This window comes from Monodon monoceros, unplaced genomic scaffold, assembly GCF_005190385.1.
Source record: "Monodon monoceros isolate NGI ecotype Baffin Bay Population unplaced genomic scaffold, NGI_Narwhal_1 Super_Scaffold_15, whole genome shotgun sequence".
Lineage (NCBI taxonomy): Eukaryota > Metazoa > Chordata > Mammalia > Artiodactyla > Monodontidae > Monodon > Monodon monoceros.
The window spans coordinates 67,384,960-67,410,097 of NW_021703771.1; the positions used below are offsets into that span (position 1 = coordinate 67,384,960).

At 38.8% G+C, this 25,138-nt stretch overlaps 1 protein-coding gene across 1 annotated transcript in view; it reads left to right on the forward strand.

Moving 5' to 3' along the window:
- The window catches only part of AIG1 (androgen induced 1), a 232,656-nt gene that overhangs the window by 50,408 nt on the left and 157,110 nt on the right, over nucleotides 1-25,138 (forward strand). The window contains 1 exon segment of the mRNA XM_029223657.1: nucleotides 14,818-14,973. Within this exon segment, the coding sequence (XP_029079490.1) occupies nucleotides 14,818-14,973 (156 nt within the window).

The window sequence follows — 25,138 nt, forward strand, 5'->3', positions numbered from 1 at the left end:
ACTGTGTGGTACACTTAAAATTGGTAAGAGGGTAGATCTCATGTTCAGTGTTCTTACTACAATAACATAAAAAATAAAAATGAATTAAACAAAGGAATTAATTTAGTGGCGTAACCCCAAGACCTATCATTTATTGCCTTATGATTTGGTAGTGGTAATAAGTAACTAAATCATAATATCCTATTAAGAGTTTTACAACAAAGAGGGAATTGAGAGACCTAAAGAAAAACATTGCCAATGCCACCCCTATATGGAGCTTCGGGAGAGTGTTCCAAAGAAAGAATTTTCGTAGTACTTTCTCTTCATCACTTAGTAACACATTTCTAAGCTCATGTCTGGGAGCATTCTGGCTACCAGAGCAACTTAGATTTTTGCCCATATGTGCTCCATTTAAATATCAAACATGTCATAAACTCTGCCACATATATCTTTAAATCAAAGGTTTTTGAAGACAAAGCAATTCAAAAGTATGGAATAATTTTCATAATATGCTGCCCTCTCAAGATGTGTCCATCTCTAGAGCGATACCTGAGTTATGAGTTAAGTGGAGTAAAATCCACTTCTGCGCCTGGGTAACAACCACTAATCCAAAAGCGCACAGGCAGCTGGTCCTGATCATGATGGATGCATATACTGTGGATGGAAGAGCACAGCACTGAAGCACTACGCTTCCTATACTCCCAGAGGAAGGTAGGCTTTGCAAAACTGTGGAGCCTTCACTTAAGATAAAGGGGAAAACAGTTATGTGTTTGCAGTAGCTCATGAACATTGGACTCAGTTACCTAAGTGGCTTATCCCTTCTTCCTCCAGTGTTTGGGATTTGAGGCTTCTACCTAGATAAAGAGTCTTGGGCAGAGGCCTTCGTCCCTACCTGTAAACCCTGTTCAGTGCACTGCTTGGTGTGATTAGCACAATCACAGCATAACAAAGGAAAAGAAGGCCACTAAAAAGAAAGATTTTTCTGATTCTTCATTTGGGGAGATTTCATTCATAATATTTTGTTGTCACAAAAGTATATTCTGTCCTGGGCTCAAAATCAGTAATGGATTTTTTTTTAAATAGCCAAAGCAGATGTTATATATACTATACATAAGCTTCCTCGTGGTCAATGTATAAATTTGACATAATTTGATGAACACCTGTAGATACGATTTTCAATTCAGTTCTAGCATCTGATGTCAGTCACAATAGAAAAGATGGCTAGATTAGCTGTTATTTGCCCACCATATTTCTACGTGATTTCCTCTAGCATTTACCAGTTTGAAACATCAACCTTCAGCTGCTGCATTCTGATCAAGAGAGTTATTGACTGTAAGTTGAACATCCATGTAATATTAAGAATGAAGCGTATATATATTTTTTCCTTCAGAATGTGTGAGCATACTACAACTTTACGTTTTCTATGGACTAAATTTTTGTGTCTCCCTCCCCCGAAATTCATATGTTGAAATCATAACCCTCAAGGTGATGGTATTAAGAGGTGGAATCTTTGGGGTGATTAGGTCATGATAATGGAGCCCTAGTGAATGAGATTAGTGCCCTTATAAAAGAGACTCCACAGAGGTCTCTTGACCCTTCTGCCATGTAAGGACGCAGCAAAACCAAATGTAAAATAGATAGCTACTGGGAAGCAGCCACATAGCACAGGGAGATCAGCTCGGTGCTTTGTGACCACCTAGAGGGGTGGGATAGGGAGGGTGGGAGGGAGACGCAGGAGTGAGGAGATTTGGGGATATATATATGTATAGCTGATTCACTTTGTTATAAAGCAGAAACTAACACACCATTGTAAAGCAATTATACTCCAATAAAGATGTTTAAAAACTAAATAAATAATTATTTTTAAAGAAAATGATCCTGAAAAATAAAAAAAGACAGCCATCTATAAATTTTAGTATGCTTCCTGATATAAAATTTAGTATACTTTCTGATTGCTAACCAACAACAGATTATTTTCAGTTATTTGTTATTCTGGTGAGGAAATTATTGCTAGCTTTCAAAGTTAATGTACCTTATGAAGCAACATAAAATATGCATTTTCTGTTTTCTGAGTTTTTAGAACTCTTAGGCTGTTTCTCCTTGATTTTATACTTTTAAATTTATTTTGATTTCTTAATGGGTGGTATTGAATCAGAATCTGTCGGGAGAAGTTTCCAGATGAATACTGTTTTTAGAAGAAGAACTGTGTATTTTTATTAATACCTGTTGGAACTCCAGAAGATTTTGGATTTTCCTTCATTATCCTATCCACAATAAAAGTGATGAGACTACCTTTACCCCTTTATGGGGTATATTCATTATTTTCTTTTGTTCTGTCCGTGTACAGCCTTGGCTACTGATGGGTTTTTACTATTTATTAGCTTTTAAACACACACTTTGTATGTTTATGAGAACAGAAATGTGACAAAGTCAAAAGAAGATGTATTACTTTAATGTAACTGAAAGGAAAAATGCCATTGCTTGTATTTCTATTGCTGCAAGGCACTCAGTTGCTATTCACTGTTTTATAAACATATATTTTATATTGATACACTTAATTGATAGGTTTCTAAATTATCTCTGATATTTTTTTAGAACCTATGCTTCTGCGCATTTTGGTTCCAATTTCTTTTTTAATTTTTCTTTGTCCCAGATGTTTACAATCACATCAGTGCATGAAATTCCCTCCTCACGGTACTTTTTTTCTCCTCAACTCCCCTGACTCTTATCATAACCGCCCAGGATCTTCTTGCCACGGCCATCCCTGGGTCTCCTGGTCATCGAAAACAGCTTGACCTCTAGCTCATTCTTGGATCACAGTCTCCCATCATTCAACGTGTTCACTCCTACCAGACCTGTGACTCATCCCCGCCGCCAAAAAATAGCTCATGCTGTATCCCTCCCCTGTTTTTCTCTAACCACTCTAAACCCTGTGATCTAGTGCTTTAGTTATTCAGCTCCGGGCACCCTCACTGCCCTAGCACCTTGTGGGTTTGCCTGGCCGACGCTCATACCCATTAGGTCCGTTTATGTGCCTTGTGGCTGGGGCACTGAGCACGACTGGAAGCAATTGCAGGTACCCCCCGATTTTCCAGAGCTCACTGTACACACTTGGCTTTTATGAAAGTACCTGTTTTCCCTAACTGAAAGAAATCCATAGAGGACTTTCACTTTTATGGAAAAAAAAAAAAGATGAAAAGTGGAAAGAACATTTAGCATTTGTTTTACAGTGAGTTATTATAGATGCTCCTGAGCAGTGAGAATGGCATTGCCAAGCTTCTTCCCCTGGAAGTACATTCATTATCACAGCATCAAGCCACCATAGCTTTGAACTGTGTCTGTGAGCATCCGTGCTTTATGTCAGTTTATTTTGTGCATCTGTTAGCAAGATGTGTCCTAAGGTAATTGCTTCTCTGCTTTACCCTTTTCAGCTTTTGAGAGATTCATACGAACACTCTACTTTCGGAGAGCGGGGGACACCTGTAATAAAACAGTGCAGCTCAGTTGAAATATAGCTGTGTGATCTCCTTCTTTACAGGGCCCCCAGCATTTCCCGGCCATACTTCTACTGGCCCCAAGTCAGGTCCCCTCTCTTCTCCACTCAGCTATCTTTGCCACTGTCGTTAATTATGTATTAGTAAAGGTGTGTTAATACTACATCCCAGATGTTGTGCCAGTCTCTGGGGATACAACATTGAACTAAAACCTAACCCTGCCGCCATGTGCCTACAAGAAAGTCAGGCATTTATAAAACAGCAGCACTAATGATGATTTCATTACACTTGAATCAAGTGGCAAAAAAAATAAAAGGCGACCTGAAATGCATATTGGGGCAGGGAGAGTGAGACTCTAACTTGCTCTAGGTAGCATTTTATTGTTATTCTTGTCTTGCTTTTCCTTATAGTTTTACCACATGTGTGTCCCTGGTCTAATATTGTGGGGTTTTGTTTTTTTTTTTTCATTTCTTTTAGAACTTTATCTAAATAGTGTGATACTTTTTCAGCCTTTTAAGATTTGCTTTTATTGTTCAGTGTTATGCTTGTGCAATCATCTGTGTTGATATATGTAACTAGGTAATTTATTTTCACTGCTGTATTTTATTTTTTTAATACCTCTGTTTATCCATGGTTGAGCCTGTGCACATTTGGGTTGTTTGATTTTTTTTTGTCATTATAAACAATTCAGATATGAATAGGAAAGGTATGATAGAGATTGGTTAATTTTCAATATGCATGCAAATTTTAGCTCTGGTCTTTCACTTCAGCCTTCTCTATCGAACACAAGTACCACAAATTAGAAGCAAATTTGACCACTTGAATGTTGCATCATATTTAAAGTGTTACAATAATATCTCCATCAGTTTTCCTAATGTACTATCTATAGAAGGAGGCATAAAATAATTAAATGACCCAAAGTCAAGAGATAGGTCAGACCGTCTATCTGAATAATTAAAAGCAAATGTCCTTTCTTCATTCTTAGCATTTCATTACAATAACTAAAATATTGTCAGCAACGCTATTAAATATCAGGGAAGTCATGGTGAATTAAATGAGATATCTATTGTCTCTCGGCTCCAAATTCACCCTGTAATACCTGCTCTTCCATAACTTTTTAAGCATTTCTCCTTCACATTGAGGATAATGTTGAGCTTTCTCAGTAAAGGGCACTGAAGGAATATTGCAGGAGGATGGAGCTTCACTTACTGATTCCAGCTGCTGCCCCAGTGGTCAGCTGTGTGGGTAGAAGGACATTTAGTATCGTTCTGGCCCAGCCACAGGCAGGGAACGTGCAGTCCCTGCAGCTCTTCCAACAAGAGCACCACCTGCAGGTCTCCTGCCCACAGTGGTCACTCAACTCTTGTGCACCTGCCCATCAGCAAAGGCCCCCTTTACCTGGGAAGGCTGCTTCTTTCTCCACCATCCAACTGGCTGCAAACACACCTTCTCTAGTGAGGTCTGAAGGCCATGCTTGGGGAGGGGGCTTCTTCCAAGTTCTTCTTTCCTTGGGTACTCTCCCTGAGCCCTGGGGCACCCTCTAGCATTCTGTTTACATCCAATACTTACTCTCCTATGATAGCCTAATCATTCTTTATATTAAACTTACCCTACTTAAAAAAAGTCAATGAAAAATCTAAAACCTAGCATAAACTTACACATCCAGTGTTCTAAATGTCACCAGTTTGTAAAGTACAAGAAAATCGTGTTACAATTTAGTTATGACTCAAAATTATGTCCATTAAGTTACAGTTGACCCTTGAATAAGGTAGGAGTTAGGGGCACCGGCCCCCATGCAATAGAAACACCCATGTATAACTTTATAGTCAGCCCTTTGTATCCAAGGTTCCTCATCTGTGGATTCACCCAACTGCAGATCATGTAGTATGTAGCATTTACTACTGAAAAAAATCCGTGTATAAATGGACTTGGGCAGTTCAAACCCATGTTGTTCAAGGGTCAACTATTTTAAAGCTATAAGAACAGGTTGTTTCTCAGTAGAAACATAAGGTGATAACTTTGTGAAGAAAGTAATGGTCGTATTTACTTTGTTACCTAAGTAATTGAGAACTGTAATGTATTTCTTAGTTTCCTAATAACAGTACCACTTCTAACTCTTAAAAATTTCATACTCATCTGAAGGACAGAAACATATACCTAAAACTCCATTTTCATTCCATGTTGTTATACTCTAGGTACCAGGAAACATACATAAGACCATTCATAGGTAAATGCATCCTCAACTTTACTAGATAATGCCATTATTTTCCAAAGTGATTGAACCAAAATATACTCCCTCTAGCATTGTTCCACATCATCTTCCACAATTGGTATTATCAGACTTTTCTGTATCATTAATGTAATTATAAAATGTCTTAGGGACCTTTCATTTTTTCTGAGATTTTACATTGGCACTTGAGTTGATTGGTGGTAGGACCCTTCCAGCACTAGCTTCATACTTTCTCAAACTATGAAAACCCTGGGATTCTCTAAATACTCTTAATCTAGAGGCAAAATATTATGGAGTCATAGATGAACTAGTGGAGAATAGAAATGAAAAGAATGGTTCATCTTATACCTTTCAGTCTCCGCACCAGTAAACTTCAAAATGATATATTAAACAAATTAATGTGGTACAACAATGGCCAGTTTGAGTTAAAAATAGAAAATATTATCTGTTAGGGAGTGAGACCTTTCAGAGCCCATCCAGAAGCTTTGTGTGGAAGACCCTGTTTCTGAAGGCAGAAGGCAGCAGGCAGCATCTAGAAACAGGGAACTGCTTTCGTAAGTATTTTAACCATTCAGTTCCCTGCCAAGTATTTATCTACGATTATGCAGACACAGTCTTTATGTAGACTCAACGTTATATCAAAATCAATAGATTCATAAATATTAAAATAGAAACGTCTGTGGACAGGGGCCATGTTTTCCTAATCGACTTTATTAATACAACTTTACCTGCAGACGTATATGCTCTTAATACATATAGTTTAGTTTGTTATATACAGATTGTGCATGGGTTATGATTCTGTGTCAACTTATCACTTAAGATCTGATTTGGTCTTAATTCAGGTCCTTTTTTATTTAGGTTTCAGATTTATCTAACTCTTTAACTAATGATTATGTTTGGCACTTAAATCTGCTGCTGCAGTAAATTGTTACCACAAGTAAAACTTTAGTCAGATAAAATCGATTTCACAGCGTTAGAAAATTTAACGCACTTCAGAACAGATTTGTGTTATTAAAGTTACAACATGTTTTTCTTTAAATAACTGTTCACCACTGTTATTGTGCGTTTAGTAAATGCAGGTGCCACTAAGTTAGAGGTTAGACACTTCTAAGTACGTTCACGTTTGCCACACAACGTACAATCGTTTAATAGTCTGCGTTAGTAGTTTACTAAGTGTTTTGTATGTAGTAATCAATAAATATTTGTTAAATAAATCAATGGTGTGTTTAATTCAGTATTTGAAAGGATTAATAGTTGAAAAAAATCTTTAAGCCTATAAAAGTTTTGAGTAACTTCTAATGTCAGTGTAGCACCGTGAAAACACCCGAGGGAAATTTTCTGCCGTATTTGCAGATTAGAATGGAATCGCTGGGAAGATCCCTGAAGTGCTGTTATCAGGATGGTGCTGGAACATGGCATGATTGCACCCATCACTTTGTGAAGCACATCCAAATGTTTTCTTTAGATGACTGTTCTCCTTGCTTAGATATTGAAAATGATTCTGTGATATTGTAACGAATTTTGTGGAAAACCTTTCCTTTCCAAAGCTGCTTATCTAAGTGCATTATTTCTGACTGAAAAGCTTATTTTTCTTTCTGTCTGTCTGAATGGATTGCTAGCCAGTGGTGACTTATGGCTGACCTCATCGATTTTCAGTAATGAGATAGAGCAGTATGAGGTAAATGTCTGTGTACATGGGCAAGGACTCTAAATCACATTCTGAAAACCACGGGCTTGATGATGCAATGAGTCCATCTCCTCAGAAATGTTTGTGGTGAAGATTCCTTGAAAATGCTTGGGCTTAAAGCACATCACTTAAATGGCGGATTTAGAAAAATAAAGTTACAGTCATTAGAGTGAGAGAACCATATTGTCTTGTTCAGGCTAACTCTCTCCAAGGGTAGTAACGGAAAATTCACCAGGCAGTACATCTGATGGGTATAGTCTAAGTGGATGAAGGAGGCAGAGAGAACTTGTGGTAGTTTTAAATGCATTTTTTTCTCTACAGAGTAACATTCAAACGTGTAACTGATCATGGCTTCCATGTAACTTATGGACTCTATACTGTAGAATTGCCACAGATGTTCAGATGTCTCAGGCAAGGAAGGCACTGGAAGCAAATGCAAAAGAATCCTTGCAGAATTCAGTCATCTGATTTCATACTGAGTCACTGCCCCTTGGTGTCGAAATACGTTTGGGATTCACTCTTGATCTTGATAATAAGAAGGAGTTGTGCAGTATTAAAAAGTAAGGCATTTGTGGAATGGAGGGGGAGTCCCTTAGAAGATTGTGTGTTATGGTATTGCTATTTTGTAGCTCTTGTATTCTTTCAACATGGTGTTTAACTCCTTTAAGTCAAATTCACTCTTCACTGAACACACAAATTGCCATGGATTGCTTTTAGGCAAGAACTGCATTGAAATTTTTATGAACTGACAATAAAATAACTGTTCATGCTATACAGTACCACATGATATATGACTGTGTGAGATACAGGAAGACCTCCAACTCACACCATTTTTCCAAATGTGTTATTCACCCTTCTGCATAGGAGAAATTACACAGATACAAGACATCCATGTATGTTACATGGGCATGCGTCACCTTTCTTTTCTTATCTTTTCTTTTCTTCCTTCCTCCCTCCCTCCCTCTCTCTCTCTTCCTCTCTCTCTCTCTCTCTTTCTTTCTTTCTATTCTACTATTCTTTCCTAGATTACATGTACATTTACTATACATAATATTGTACACTAATTACAAAAGAGTTTAGATAGATTTTTCATTTCTTCTGTATCATCTCCCCTTGCTCTGTCCTCATACAGAAGACTCCTTTAGGCCTTCCCTTATGACACCTATAAATCTCACTGCCTTTTTCCCATCTGTTCTCTCCACAGTTTTCCTTCATTCCATGATCCACGTCACTCCAATTGCATTGCCACCCCTCAGAGTTCTGCCTTCTTATTTCCTCTGTCTGCAATGTCTAAAATTAACTTTAAAATAAGCAAAATCTTCAAAACAAACACTGTGGTACTCTTTGCATTAATCTTATGAAAGTACAATATAATCAAAACTCAGTTCATGATAGATACAAGTTACTGGAAATCTTACTCCCAAAGGTCAAGACAGCTGTACTGTCTTTAAAACTTCATACAAATAGTGATTCCATTTCTTACTTAAGGTGCTGCTTTTCTTATTTTGGTGCATGCTTGGTTCTTGCCTGAGTTTGGCCAATTAGGCTGAAATATAAAAATTAACAACTGAAGTAATGATATAACTTGATATATAGACTGTAGCTTTGGTACAATTACATATAAATGAGGATATCGAAGATGACCTAGTGAAGTGAAATAAAACCCATTCTGGATAAGCTATATCATATATGTTTGGGAGTAAATGTTAGAAATTTAATGAATTTGCCCTCTAGTACAAACAGAATTGTAATAGTTTAGTGCGTTCCAGAGAAAAAAGGAAAATAATGTTAAATTAATTTAATAAAAACAACTCGTGTAAAAAAGATAAAGCTATGAATGGAATTTTGGTACATTTCCACACTTGTGGAAATGAACCTAAACCTAAAATGACTCAGTAAACAAGTTGTGATTTCTGACAGGGAGAATTGAGGGGGCGGAGAGAAGATGCAGAGCGAATTAAACAGTAGAGAACATTCTAGAGGAGCAAATGCTAGAATGACTCAAAAATATCCTGGGATTTTATTTTTTTTCATTCTGATAGATTTCTATTTATATTTCTTGGAGAGATATGGTACATTTGACCACTTCATTTCTACACATGATGATACAAAATAATAAGAGCAACCAGCCTGCTAAGAACTCAAAGCCAGATGGTGTATATGTGTCATGCTGGGTTGATGGTTTGGAAATGCCAGCTCTGCAGAATGGCTGGAGCCGAATAATGCTTCAAGGTAATCCTACATAAGATTCACTTGTGCATCTCCATGTGGCTTTCACATTCTTAACTTAATGAATTTTAAGTTACAATGGACAACATGATATATATAGGCAATAGAGTAAAATGTCTCTAATGTGATTTGTTAGCTGTCAGCTCAATTCAAATTTTAACAAAGTGGCAGAAATCTAAAATGGTTTAACAGTTCTGGCTAACTGCTTCTTAAACTAGCAAATAACCAAAAGTCAATCCTTGCTTCTCTGCAGGGAATGATGGCCTGTTCCATAATTTTTAGGTATTACATTTTGAGGATTAGCCAGTGTGCATTATAAAAACAAAACAAAAACAAACAAACAAAAAGCAACCCTAACAAAACCCAACAATTCTCTCTCTGTCTCCTGATGTTTGGAAACCAGGTGAAAATTGTTTTTGGTACCTCCTTTCTTTGATTTCCACATACTCACTTTGGGGAAGTCTTCCACAGCAGTTCAGGCATGGCGGCCATACTGTGGTCGTGAGCAGGGGAGAGCCAGTGGAGAGACCTACAGACAGTGACAGGGTAACCACCAGGTAATAGTGAGGGGACTGCTGTGTTAGATGACACCAGTGGATAAAAAGAGTAAGAAAAGGAATCAGCTGTAGAGAAGTATAAGATTTCATAATACCATTAATCTTCTAAATTTGGCAAATGTTGTTTAGACTATTACATTTATATTTGCAGAACTTCTTTTGTTTTTCTCTTCTAGAATATGAGATTGTTTCTCCCCTTTCACTTGCATTTTAAATCTTCATAAAAGTGTCTGTTTCCCAAGAACCAGTGAATCATTTATTTATTTAAAAACACTTATTGAGTAATTTAAACCCTTCTTAAATAAGTTTTTGCTTCCTCTGTTTTGAGGCTCAGCTATGGTATTACACATTTAAGATCATTATGCCTTCTTAGTGAATTGATCCCTTTATCATTATGAAATGTTCTTCTTTATTTCTGGTAATATTCTTTATCTTGAAACCTACTTTTTGTTATTAGTATAGCTATTCCATCTTTCTTATGATTAGCATTCGTGTTCATTTACCTTTTAACAAATCTGTACCTTAACACTTGAAGTGCTGTTTGCTTTTTAAATGCAGTCTGTCAATCTCTGCCTTTTAATTGGAGAGTTTAAACCATTTGTATTTAATGTAATTATAGGTATTGTTGGATTAAAGTCTGATATCTTATTTTTTTCTCTGTGTCATCTATTCTTTGTTCCTTTTTCCCAATTTCTGACTTCTTTTGGACTACTTTGATATTGTTAGCATTCCATTTTATTTCCAGTATTGGTTTATTAGCTGTGATAGAAAGAATTTCTAAATTGACCCCCAAAGATATCCCACTATAATCCTGCGAACCTGTCAATGAAAGAGCTATAACTCCTCTGATTACACTATGATATATGCACAGTTGACCTTAAGAAAGAGACATTATCCATGTGGGCCTGATCTTATCACATGAACCCTTAAAATCAGAAAGCTTTTTCAGGCCAGAAGAGGAAAGCAGAAGAGTCAGAGAGATCTGAAGCCTAAAGAGTATTTGATATTCTGTTGTTGGATTTGAATATGGAGGGGGCCATCATACAAAGATTGGAGAGCAGATACAAGGAGCTGAGAGTGACTCTGGCTAAGAACTAACAAGGGAACATGAACCTCAGTTTTATAGTCTAAAAGAACTGGATTCTACCAACAATCAGAATGAGCTTGGAAGTAGAACCTTTCCTTGAACCTTGAAATAAGAGCCCTACTTGGCCAACACTATGAGTTTGGTATTGTGGAACCCTGAGCATAGAAGCCAGACTAATCCACCTGGACTTCTGACCTAAAGAACTGTAACCTAATAAATTGGTGTTTTAAGCTGCCAAGTCTGTGGTAATTTGTTTTGCCACACAGACAACCAATACATTAGCTAAAGATCTCCATTTTATTGTTTCAGTGGTTACTCTAGGGTTTACTATATGCATCTTTAACTTATCACTGTCTTCTACCGAATAATATTATACCACCTTATATGTAACTAAGAATTCAACAGCAGTATGCCTTCCATTCCTTTTTGTCTTTTGTACTATTATAGTCATAATCTTATTTCTAACTATGTTAAAGACCTCACAGTATATTGTTATATTTTTGCTTTAAATAGTCAATAGCTTTTAAAAACTAAAACAAATTAGAAGATAAATCTTTTATAGTTATCCACATATTTACTATTTTAGCAACTGTCACTGCTTAGTGTAGATTTGAAGTTATATTTGGTATCATAGTCTCAATTCCTTTTACATTCTTATAGTGAAAGGCTATTGGCAATGAATTCTCTCAGCTTCTATTTGTCTGAAAATGTCTTTCACCTTTGACAGTTTTTCCCCCTTAAGCACTTTAAAGATATCATTTTACTGTTTTCTGGCTTGTGTTGTTTTATACAAGAAGTCTGAGATAATTATCTTTACTTTTCTGTACATGATGTCTTTTTCTGTAGTGACTTTCAAGATTTCCTCTTTTTCACAGATTTTCAGCATTTGATTGCACTTCTGTATACCCAATAATCAACTTAAGAAATAAAATACTGATATTGTTGAGGCCCTTGTGTCCTTTCCTCAATCTTATCCTCCTTGTAGAGGTACCTAAATTTACTGTTATTAATTCCATGTGTTTCTTCATATTTTACTTCATATACATGCATCTTTAAATTTATCTTTGCATTTTTTGAAATTTATTTTAATGGTGTCAATACACAGCATTTTTTGTTTCCTTTTTTGTTTGTTTAGTGTTTTGTTGTGAGAATGAAAAATTGATGTGTGCTTAGAATTCCATTGTGTGACTATAGCATGATTTATTTATCTAGTCAACTATTAAGAGATATTTAGATTGTGCCATTTTTCTGAAGCAATGAATGTTAAATTTAACTTTCATGTAAATGTGACTTCATAGTGAAGTCACTAAATAAAAGAGTATATGCATCTTTAAATTACTAGATATTGCCAATTGTTCTTCAAAATGGTTTTCCCAATTTGCACTCCCACCATAAGGATTCTGGTTATTCTCCATCCTTATAATACTTGGTACTCTCAGAATTAAATTGTGAGTAGTTACATGGATGAGAAATGCTATCTAAATTTGCATTTCCCTGGTTATCGATCAGGTAGGACACCTTTTAATATGTTCACTGCCAGATTTTCATAGAGATTATTATTCCCCAGTATGGCCACTCCAGTTTCTCAACCCCCATTAGGGTTGACATAAAGATCTAACATCTAAAGTCGTAAGATGTGCTATGGAAAAATTTTCCCAAGTAGGAAATTATTCTCTGAGTCATTTAAATCATTTCTGGTCATCACAGCGTGATTCTTGACAACACTTTAATTGTGCCATGCTCAAGGTGGCAGTCTTAACTTCTCTGTTTTTTCTGGTTGTAGAAAAGCAAGAACCCTTAAGTCATTGAAGGCAAAAGATAGGCTAAATTATGAAGAAGAATAGAACATTACTCTGACTAAGAATGACTGATAATAGCAGGATCTGTTGAGTTCAGAAGAGCCTGGTGTATTAGACGTAAAAAATACTGCAGGATTTTTGTTTATTTGACTAAAACTGGTGGTGGAATCTCCATTACTGGGAATTTTCAAAGTGGCTAAGATAAGAGTTTAACCATCTGAGTATGTCAGTGCTTTGCTGAGGGTAACTTTGAGGGTCCTTCTTCCCTTTGTTCTGTGCCTCAGGAAGGAACAGAGCTTTCACAGACTTGTACCACTGCCAAGATGGTAATTCACTAAAAAAATTATTTTGTTATGTTTGCTAAACATAATGAGTAAAGTTGTATCTTTTACAAATAAATCATCAGTAAATTATTTCTTTTAAACGAAATCAGAAAAATTCCCCTGAATCTATTCTTGGTGCTAAATGGGTATGACTTTGAGCCTAGGGAATATATTTTCTGCCCTTTCCATAATCTGAATTATCATCTGCCAAGCTGTATTACAGTATGCTGCCTGCCTTCACTCGAGGCTAGGGATCATCAATACTTTTACCCCCACTTTAGGAATTTCACAAATAACCGGGCTCTAGCGTTTCAATGTTCTCTCTCTGTGATAGTCCAAGAAAACATAGCTGATGTCAGTAATTCAATTTGTAATTGATTGGGGAATGTACAAGTGGTTGTTGTACATTATTTGGGAAAATGGTGTGGGTATCTAAGTTTACATTACTTTGGACAGATTTTATTTCATAAAGATTGAAAACCTGAGAAGGAGGTCATTTAGTTCAAGTTTGACAACAGAAAATTGCTCCATTTCAGTCCTGATTATTGCATTCAGTTGATTTCTCTATGACTCAAGGACTAGAAGCTTTCTACCACTTCCTTTGGTAGAAAAAATTTTGACTCTAAGAGATTAAATCATAGGAAGGTTCCTTCACATTCACACTAAATTGTCTCGTTTATTATTGATCTTTTTTTAAACTCATTTATTTTATTTATTTATTTTTGGCTGTGTTGGGTCTTCATTGCTGCATGCGGGCTTTCTCTAGTTGCAGCAAGCCAGGGCTACTGTTCGTTGTGGTACACGGGCTTCTCATTGCGGTGGCTTCTCTTGTGTGAAGCACGGGCTCTAGGTGCATGGGCTTCAGTAGTTGTGGCACGTGAGCTCAGGCAGTTGTGGCTCGCGGGCGCTAGAGCGCAGGCTCAGTAGTTGTGGTGCACGGGCTTTGTTGCTCCGCAGCATGTGAGATCTTCCTGGACCAGGGCTCGAACCTGTGTCCCCTGCATTGGCAGGCCGAGTCTTAACCACTGCGCCACCAGGGAAGCCCTATTGATCTTTTTTAAGTCTTTTTCTTTGAACTTTTTAGATGTTTGTTAAATCACACTAGTCAATATTACTAAACCACAGATGTGATGTTTTAAAATAAGGGACATGTCATTTGAGAACTGATACCGCTTTCTGTCCATGCATGTTTTGTATTTGTCCTTAGGTGTGCAAAAATGGAAGCAGTGTTTTTAAGATGAATTTTCTCACCTATGGTAGCAAGTTGTAAATGTCTGACTCTTTTTCGGTTTGCAGGGCTAATAGCTCTTAAAATGTGCATCTGATCCTCTTCTACCCTGTGTCATGTTGCAAAGGTGTAGCTTGTTTGCTGTCCTACAGCTTGGGTTTCTTTCGATCTTATTGACTAATACCAGTCGTTGTCTCCCTCCAGGTTATTCAAGCCGTCTTTTTTGGCATCTGTGTGCTGACTGATCTTTCCAGTCTCCTGACTAGAGGAAGTGGGAGCCAAGAACAAGAGAGGCAGCTCAAGAAGCTCATCTCTCTCCGGGACTGGATGCTCGCTGTATTGGCCTTTCCTGTTGGGATTGTGAGTATGATGTACAAAAGCATTTAACCACGAAAGAAACTTGTGTCTTACATCAGACTTCTAAGAGGGAGAAAAGGGCTCATTATAGGCTTCCGTATTGGGGCTGCCATAACAAAGCACCACTCACTGAATAGCTTAAGCAGCAGAAATTTCTTCTCTCACGGTTCTGGAGGCTGGAAGTCTGAGATCCAGGTGTCTGCAGGCTTGATTGCTTCTGAGGCCTCTCTCCTTGGCTTGTAAAGGGCCTCCTTCTCCTTGTGTCTTCACATGCTTTTCCCTCAGTGTGTATCTCTCTCCCAATCTCCCCTTCTTAAAAGGACCCGAGTCATACTGACCAGAGCTCCTCAATGAACTCATTCAATCTCAATTGCCTCATTAAAGACCCTGCCTCCAAATACGGTCACATTCCGAGACACTAGGAGTTAGGACTTCGACGTGTGAATTTTAGGGGGACACAGTTCAACCCATGGCCGTTTCTTAAGCAGCCCAAACTTGAAATGTATGTTCCGTGGGTCTGTGACCATTCTGGTAGTTTTGAACTTGGGAGAGGAAGTCAGTATTAGCTCATACTTCACTTACCCAGCGGTGCCATTAGCTAATATCACTTAAGTAAATGCTGCTTAACGTTTGGGTCTGTTCTGGCTTCGTTGATTTTCATTGTTTTCAGTTAGATTCCCTCCTTAGCTTAACTTCCTTTACAGATCTGTTAATCATCCATCGTCTGTACATAAACCATGTTTCTTTAAAGGGCTGGGGCCCCATGAGATTCTATAGATTTTAACCTGTGTATAGCCAGGAGAAGAATGAGAGAATGCTTGTAAATTGTGAGAACAATTAAGAGTGTGTTATCTAATTCAAATTCAGAACTTTCATTGGCCACCTGATTTCTGGGAAAAATAGAAACCCATGTACCAAGTCCAAGGTCCTCTGTAGGCAGAGTCAGAAAGTTGTTTTTTAAATCCTTCCAGGACTTCCCTGGTAGCTCAGTGATTAAGAATCTGCCTGCCAATGCAGGGGACACGGGTTCAATCCCAGGTCTGGTAAGATCCCACATACCGCAGGGCAACTAAGCCCGTGCACCACAACTACTGAGCCTGCACTCTGGATCCTGAGAGCCACAACTCCTGAGCCCACGTACCGCAACTACTGAAGCCCATACACACTAGGGCCCGTGTGCTGCAACTACTGAGCCCACATGCTGCAACTACTGAAGCCTGCGTGCCTAGAGCCCGTGCTCTACAACAAGAGAAGCCACCAAAATGAGAAGCCCGTGCACTGCAACTAGAGAAAGCCCGCACACAACAAATACCCAACTCAGCCAAAAAAAAAAACTTTAAAAAAAAAAATAAATAAATCCTTCCAATGACTCTTATTTATACCTGGCAGAAACCTCTACATGCTTGTCCTAAGACCAGTCAGTGGACACCCAGACTATCACTGAATTGCTTTTTCTGTGTACTGAGTTGTGTTTTCTCAGATGAAGTAACCCTCAGCTCTTGACAACAGCAGAAGGAGAGTAGTATAATCTGGTCACACTTCTCTGTTCATTCCTCATCCTTACCCTCTGAAAACCTAGATAGATGCTCAGATTGAAGCCATCTACCAAATCTCTCAAACTCTGTTGCTTAACATAACAGAGTTAAATGCTTTACGTAATATATTTGATATTTCCTTCTCTGGACTTGCCTTATAAAATGCAAACACCTTCTATCAGAATACTCACCTGAGAGAAAATTTCCATTGGTATAAACTGTAAAGACTAAACTTTCTGCATGAAAGAATTATCTAGAAAATCCAAGTCTGTATATTTTCTGTTACTTTTTACTGGCTTACTCCCTTGGAATTTTTTTTCTTCTTCTACTTCTTTTTTTTTTTTAGTTGCAGCATGCAGGATCTTTTAGTTGTGGCATGCAAACTCTTAGTTGCAGCCTGTGGAATCTAGTTCCCTGACCAGGGATTGAACCTGGGCCCCCTGCATTGGGAGCGTGGAGTCATAGCCACTGGAGCACCAGGGAAGTCCCCTTACTCCCTTGGAATTTCCATAGGCATGTCACTGACTCTGGAAGTCTTCCTTGGCTAGAAGGAATATAATAATAACACAATACAAAGGTAAATAGGAATACAATATTAACCATTTCTCTTAGCTCTGCCTCCCCTTCTGTGATGTGGTGTCAAACTGTGTCTCTGTGAGCTTCAGTTGTATGTCTTGCCACTCTCACCAAAGGCTCATTGCATATGCCCTTTAGACATTTATGACATTACTTTAGCCAAAAACTTTTTGCTCCTGTTTGAGACTTGAGATACTTGTCAGCTTTCAGCATCCTTCCTGAATTCAGCCCGTGTATGTATGCTTCATGGTTTGTAAAAGAATGGGAACCTCTTTTGTTTGCTTGTTTGTTTGATTACATCTGATATTTTCCTTTGTGCCTCACAATTTTTGTTGCTTTCTGTGTGTTTTGGAAGAGGGAAGAGAAGTAATAATGCCTTTAATTTCACCCCCCTTTTTAAGCCAGAAATCATAATATTATATTTTCATCACATAATGTACCTTTCCTAGCTGATGAGCTTCACAGAAGAATTTAAAGAACAAATAATGAATCAGAGATGTGCGGTTTCAATGATTTCTTTAACTCTTATTTTTCTCTTGCCCACTGGTATTTTATAGTCAATATTTATGTTTTTCATAATTTTCCCTCTTATTATGAGTCATTTTCCCTTTTACAGTCACTGGCCTTTTATTTTTCCTGACCTTTTTGGAGCCTCCTCCCCACTCCTTCCTCTCTTTTTCTCTTTCTGTCTCTCTCTTTAATATTAGGAAGAACCCTGGCCCATAATTTCCTTACATTTTCCGTTGTTCCTCACTCTGTCATTTGATGTTTTGTATCTGTTTACCTGATTTCTCACTCTAATGCACAGAAATTCATTCTGAGGCAAAAAGCTGTTAATGCCTTCTTCCTAGACCCCATTAATTTTATTGTGAAGTCATAGAGGATATGAATTTGGTTCTTTATAATCATTTTTATCCAAAATATTTTTTGCATTAAAACATGCAATTTAATGATTTTTGCCATCTTTCCCCATGGTTATTTCCCAGCTTTCCTTTCCAAGGAGCCCTAATGCGGTATGCGGGCCTCTCACTGCCGTGGCCTCTCCCGTTGTGGAGCACAGGCTCCGCGGCACGTGGAATCTTCCCGGACCAGGGCATGAACCCACGTCCCCTGCATCAGCAGGTGGACTCTCAACCACTGCGCTACCAGGGAAGCCCGAGCCGTAATCGTTGCTATGACTTCTGTAAATCCTCCATCTCCCCCAGCTGCTCAGTAGGGTCTGGAATTCCATGGTAGTTTTACCACTTAAGATTTTCTTCCTTGTTAACGTATGTACCCTTCCTGAAGCAATGCCATTAGGAATCACCTGAAGTGGTGTCGTCTTTACTCTTCCTGTGGCTTCCGGCCTGGGAGGGAGGTGCCTGGCCCAAAGAGTTCATTATATCAGAAGGACAGGAATAGCAGTAATGCCCAGGACCTGTAGGATCTGTAGTGTAAGAATGCCTATGTGTGCAAATGATTGGTTATAACATTTGTAATTAAACAGCTTGTACCATGTTGGTTGACACAGTCAAGATCCTAAAGGGCAAACTATGCCCAGAGAGCCTGGGGCATGGCTCAAGCATCCTAAGGAGGAAGGTACAGAGGCTCCATTTAGAAGCCTGTGGTCGGTCCCCAGAGACCTCCAGGCTCTGACTGCCTGGTGACTGCCAACCTCACAGAGGACTTCCTCTGCCATCTTCTCCTGGTTTCCTCAGCTCCACGCCTTCTGTTTGTCAACCACAAGTTTGCGGGGGGCAAAGCAATGTTATTTTTGCTTCCTGGTACAGGGCAAAAAGGCAATGGGCATAAAAAGAGGGCAGAATGGCAGCTGAATGTATCACGTCTGCTCAGAGTTTCCCAAAGAGACCTTTTAGGCCCAAGCTTTTCTGGCACTCCCATTGTCTCTCTCTCTCTCACCTCAGCTGTAACTATGGCAGCAAGAAAGACCTGGTAGGTTATCTAGGATTTGTATTTTCTCCACTAATGCTTCCTCCAGTAACGAGCCGACAGTAATTGCTTTATGTGGGCATGAAGCACTAAATATGATTTTGTGACCCATGGACCTGATGTGTGTCTACTTCATGTACTCTCCTCTCTCTCTCTCTCGCTCTCTCAAGGATATATTAAAATAATGAAGCATTCCAATCCAAGATAATTGGGCTAAGGCTTTGTTTCAGCGTAACCTTGAAGAAATCAGGCAGGTCTGCTTGAGTGAACATAGCATGTAGCATCCTGATTTGTGTAGATTCCCGTAAATGCAAAGCTGGCCTTGATTAGTAATGCTAATGGCCGGAAACCACCACCACTCCCAAAGCCTTGCAGCTCATTTTTGCAGGGATAACCCCTGGGAGGCTCTTCTTACCATGTGCAGTTCATTTCTGAACACTGTCCCCCCCTTTAAAGAAGCATTACAAATAATTCTATGACATTATGTGGTCTGGAAGCACTGAAGTTTATTAGGAGCAATCAAACCAAGAATGTCTTTTGTCTCCTGTGAGTTCGTTGACTTTTGTGCTGGCAGATACTCTTCTAGTTAGGAGACTAAAGCTGAGGCTTTCAACCAAAAAGAGAAAAGGATAAAGAGTAGCACACAATGAGTATGATGAGTATGAAATTGCCTCTTTCAAAACTCCTAACTGTGTCTCCAACTGCTATCCCAAGCAGCCCATTGAACGACGAAGAGCAATTATATATTTTCCATGAATTCGAGTCTGTGCATCCCGTTCCTCCACAGCTGCTCAGCTTGCGTGACGCACATAATCAGATCTCACCACCTCTCCAGTACACCTTTGTGCCTGGGCTCACTTGGGTTACTCTAGAGCAGATGCTGGGTTGCTGCTTCTCTAACCTCGATGGATGGGTGAAGATGAGGATGTACCTGTCTCAGTAAAGAAGCAGTGGGTCTGAGAAGGTCCTGGAGATTTGGATCTGTTCTAACCTAGGATGGGATCCAGGGTGTCCTGAGCAAACTAGCATGTGCCGCGATGAACTTTTCTGGAATTTGAGCTTTTCATCTGAGTTGAGTCTCAAAGCTGTTTGTTAACTCTTTCTGGTGTTATAATCACGTTAGGAAACGTGGAAAATGGAGTTTGAAATTTCAAATGCACACTCAAAGCAAACGTATCTAGCAATTATTTTCAGAAGGAGATTCCTCAAAGTCTTCATTTATTGATATACTAGCTAACTCTAAGCCATCCTTCAGAAAAATTTTGTGATGCATATAAATTTAGATTGTCATACCTCTACGATTTAAGAAAACATTATTTTCATTTCCGATTTTTAGGGGTAAGAGATTGGCTTAAATGGAAAACAAACTTAGTAATGAATATTAGTTACTAATATTAATGTCTGTTAATGTAACACACAAAGGAAGGGAATTTGATTCTATTTGAGATTGTAAACAAAAGCAAATGCTTTTCTTTCTGTTTTGATATTAAGGGGAAACTTGGGGTTTAATACACTTAATATCTCCTGATCCTCTCTTTATTAAATTTTCACACAGGTACCTAAAATCAAACTCTTTTCTATTTTCTTTAAGCCTTCACTGAGGTTATAAGTTTCTTCAAATGCCCTTTTTCTTTCTCTTCACCTTTGAAGTTAAAAATATAAATATCGGCAAGGTCATATTTATGGTTCAACCCAGTTCATTTGGGGTTGAGTCAGTCATGGGCTTTTGCCCTGTGCTGAAATGAGTGTGAGCTGAGTTGCCTAAGGGGAGGTTCGGAGATGAGGATTCATTCATTCCTTAGCAAAAGGAGCCTTTACCTCCCATCCCATTCTTCAGTCTTCTGAAAAATGTTCCGAAGACCGTCATAACCTAACCTAGGTGAGTTGTCTTAAACTCACCTTTTTGAATGCCTTTTCAAAAGACCAAGGGCATAATATGACTAGACAGATGTACCCGATAGAGAACCAGGTTGCTTCTTGACCATCTTATATATTCTTCTCTCCTAAATGAAAACCAAAGATTTTCTGCCTTGGTGAACTATTTAATTCGTACACATTCACACCAACTCAGAGTCGTCAGCTTGCAAGACAAATATCTTCAACACAAAAAATAACCACACTTTGACAGAAATTTTACTGTAGGTGCCTACTTTTAATAACTCTACAATGAAAACCACACATTTATATCCAGAACATTCAAAGGACAGAAGTTCTAGTCAAGTCAGTAGTTATTTGCAGGTACCTGGAGCTTGCTAGGTGTAGCAGGTACTGAGTGCCAGGAGCCATATAGTTGTCACTAAGAACTGATCTTGCCTTTCAGGGTCTCACAGTTTAGAGAAGGTGACTTTATAAGCCATATCAACAAGTAAATTAAAAGGTAACATGATGAGTATAACAACACATGCAGGTACAGAAGTAGCCCATAAGAGGAAAGGATTGGTTTTACGGAGTGGGAGGTCCTGGAAGACTTCCCAGAAATGATGATATCGGAGCTCTGTTTTGAAGAATAACTAAAACACATATTGGATGTGTAAGTTAGTGATACTCTCAGCTGCAAGTAACAGAACACCCCCAGATATTCACCTGGCTCACTCTTTGACTTCATTCAGGTCTCTACTCAAATTATTCCACCTCAGGAAATCTTCCATGAATAACCTTTATAAATCAGCCTCCCTCCATCATTCTGTATGCCCTTAACTTACTTTATATTCTCCTTCATTGTTACTGCTACCTGGCACATTATATGTTTATTCTTTTATTTCTACTGTATGTCTTCTCTGACTTGACACCTGCCCTATGAGGTTAGGGAGATTCTGTGTCTAATTTACTGCTATAACCCAAGCATCAGAAGCAACGTGTAAATAATTCAGTATTTTTGGAGTGAATATCCAACCAACCGTGGCTTAAGCAATAAAGATAAACAAGAAGCCTATAAGCAGGTAGCTTCCGGGCTGTATTGCTCAGTATTGTCATTTGAGGCTTATGCATTTTCTGTTTTCCACTTTTCTGTCTCCAGAGTCTTGGCTTTTTGTCTTTGAACATGCTACCTACAATCTCAAAAGGGTTGATAAACCACCAAACATCATATGCTTTGCACCCATGTTCAAGGCATGGAGAGGAAGACACTCTTTTAAGGGAGCTCTCCCTAAGGGTTTGTCTCTTCATCGTACCAATGAACCTTTCCCAGAAGCTCCATCAGCCAATTTCCCCATGCATCTCATTTGACTGTCACATGGCTAGAACTGGCTGCATGGAATGCTGGGAAAGCAAGTAGGCGACGAAGGGAATGAGGTCACCATGAGGACTTAAATTAATTATGATTTATCCTCATGAGTTAGGCACACTGCTGCCCAAATAAAATCACTAGTTTCAAGAATATTAAATAAGTAACAAATTTTGAGAATAATAATTAAATGTAAATAAAAACTAATAGAATTTTAGGTTATTTATTGTTTATGTTGATATAAGGAATAGATATTGTAAAACTGATGAAACTAATCATAGACATTTTCTATCTTAGCCAAGAAAGGCAAATTTTTTCCATTCATTTTCTGCCAATACCATTTTTTGGTGCATTCTCAGCAGTATTATCATGAACAACTGTCTAAATCTGACATTTGAAGAAGTTCTTCTCAAAGAAAATCACATATGTTACACAACTGACTAAATGGCTTATGTTCATTTTATGAAACTCCATATGAAATTTGTCAGAGGTAGCCCTGCTTTAGTCCAGCAACCGGGTTCAGTGAGTAAAAATCTGCCTTTAATAATAGTCCCCTAGAAATCGTAGAGAATTATCATGTTCTGTATACCATCTCACAGAGTTCCCACTCTCTCTAGGCAAAAAGGCCACAAATATATCTCAGAAAATGAAGATATCTTCTTCCCATATTTATATACATAAGTAAGATATGTATTTGAAATATGTAATGGAGAAAAAAGTAGACTTGTTAGTTAATTCTACTATTAACAATTAACATAAATAATGTTAATTCAATAACATTAATAATGTATATGATTCTTGTTCTCAAAAATATGACTCCTCCAAGACTTCTCTGATGGCGCAGTGGTTAAGAATCCACCTGCCAATGCAGGGGACATGGGTTCGAGCCCTGGTCCGGGAAGATCCCACATGCCACAGAGAACTAAGCCCGTGAGCCACAACTACTGCAGCCTGCGCGCCTAGAGCCCATGCTCCGCAGCAAGAGAAGCCACCAAAATGAGAAGCTCGCACACCACAACGAAGAGTAGCCCCCGCTCACCGCATCTAGAGAAAGCCCGCGTGCAGCAAGGAAGACCCAACACAGCAATAAATAAATAAATAAATTTATTTTTTTTAAAAAAATGACACGGCCCCCCGAAACCAGGACCTTTTGTATGCCCTTGTTTGGGGGACCAAGAACAAGATGCAGTATTAGTTGTTGATTTTTTAAAAAAAGAAAGAAAAGGAAAGAAAAAAGGAACACTTTCATTTTTTGTCTTCCTTCTCTGCATGTTTCCTTCCCTCCCTATCTCTCTACTTCTGTTTCTGTCTCTCTTTCTCTCTTACCTTTGCCCCACCCCATCCTTCTACCACAAGCATCTCCTTCTTCATAGAAAAATAAACAACAATTTGCTGTATGGGTGTTCCTGAAATTACTACAGTCCCTGTGGGCGTTTTGAGGTAACTCTTACCTGTTTTATCTGGATCAAAATGTGCTGTGTTAAAGCAGCCGATATCAAAAGGAATATTTTCCCCCAAGGAAGGAGCTAGTGGAATTTCCACCTACACAGAATGTATTAACTTTTTGTTGTGCAATTACTATGCTAATGATTTGCTTATTTTACTACAAAGAGCCAGTCCTGGATAGGACTTTCATTCATCATGCCTTTTTGTAACTCTCCTAGGAACAGAAGTTGAGGCATGATTCTGGCTTTGGGAGACGTTTTCCCAGAGACACAGGCAGGAAGGCGGAAAGGAGAGAAGACGGGAAGATGAGAGATGGTGAGGGGAGAGAACGTGTGTAGCCACAGTTCACAGGTGGCCCTGTTGCCCTGCCCACTGTTCCTAGGTGCTTGTGAAGAAACTTTTCCAAGAAGTTTCCCTCTTCAGAATGTCCTTTATCCTGTAGGTTAGGTCTGTGCTTCATTTACACAAGGGAACAAACATACCAGCAGTTTGGGCAGTGGTGGCCAAAGTCTGGTGCAACATAAGGAAAATGAAGGGAGCTGTGTCTCAGAGGGAACCAGAGGAGCCCTTCTGTCCCGATCTGCTTTTATGCTTCAGTGAGTTCCCTACCACTTTGTTCGTTATTCACCAAGGGGAAACTGGAGAGGGATGTGAGGTAGGAAAGAATCCTAAGCATAAATTAGTGGTGTGCCAAGGTTGGAAGGCATGAATAGGGAGGAGTCTTCTCTGCCCATTTTTATCACCTCAGCCCACTTAATCCTAAGGAGGGCCCCTCCCCTTTCTTTGTCTTAACAATCAACTACAAAATTAGAATGGCTGCCTTCATACCAACACAAATAACAAAACAGAAAGAGCCTCAGCGCTCCCATGCCTAGAAAATAATACGTAGGAGCCCAGGGGTTTGCTGTCAAAATTAGCAGAGTCAACAAAGGAAAACAGCCCCTACATTCACTAATCTGGTAACATTATTGTCTGACTATTCAGAAATTCTACCTGTACCCCCTTCCCTCCCAAATTACTTTAGAGTCCTAAAGAAGATACTACATACGCAGAGGCATTTGCTGTCACCTTTCTTTTTTGTTTCCAGCCTGGGGAAGAGCAGTTCCATTTACACCTTCTGAAACTTCTTGCCGTCTCCCTTCCCATAGTAGCAAAACCCACCAGCACCTCAAGAGCCTGAAAAGTCTATGAATGAGAGCTCGCTCCTACTACATGCTGCTGGGGGTCAGACACCACACTAAGGGCTGTGTTCTGTTTCTTTAATCCTCAGAGCCCCCAAAGGTAGGAATGTCCATCATTCCCTCTTCACAAAAGATGCTTCTGTCGTACTGCTAGGCGGACAGGGTTCCCATTTTACAGGTCCCTTGCCTGAGGTCCATGGCTAGGACGTGGTGCGACCTGAGCTTGAACCCAATTATTCTGATAATGGAGTGCTTGCTCTTTGCAAGTACTCTAAACT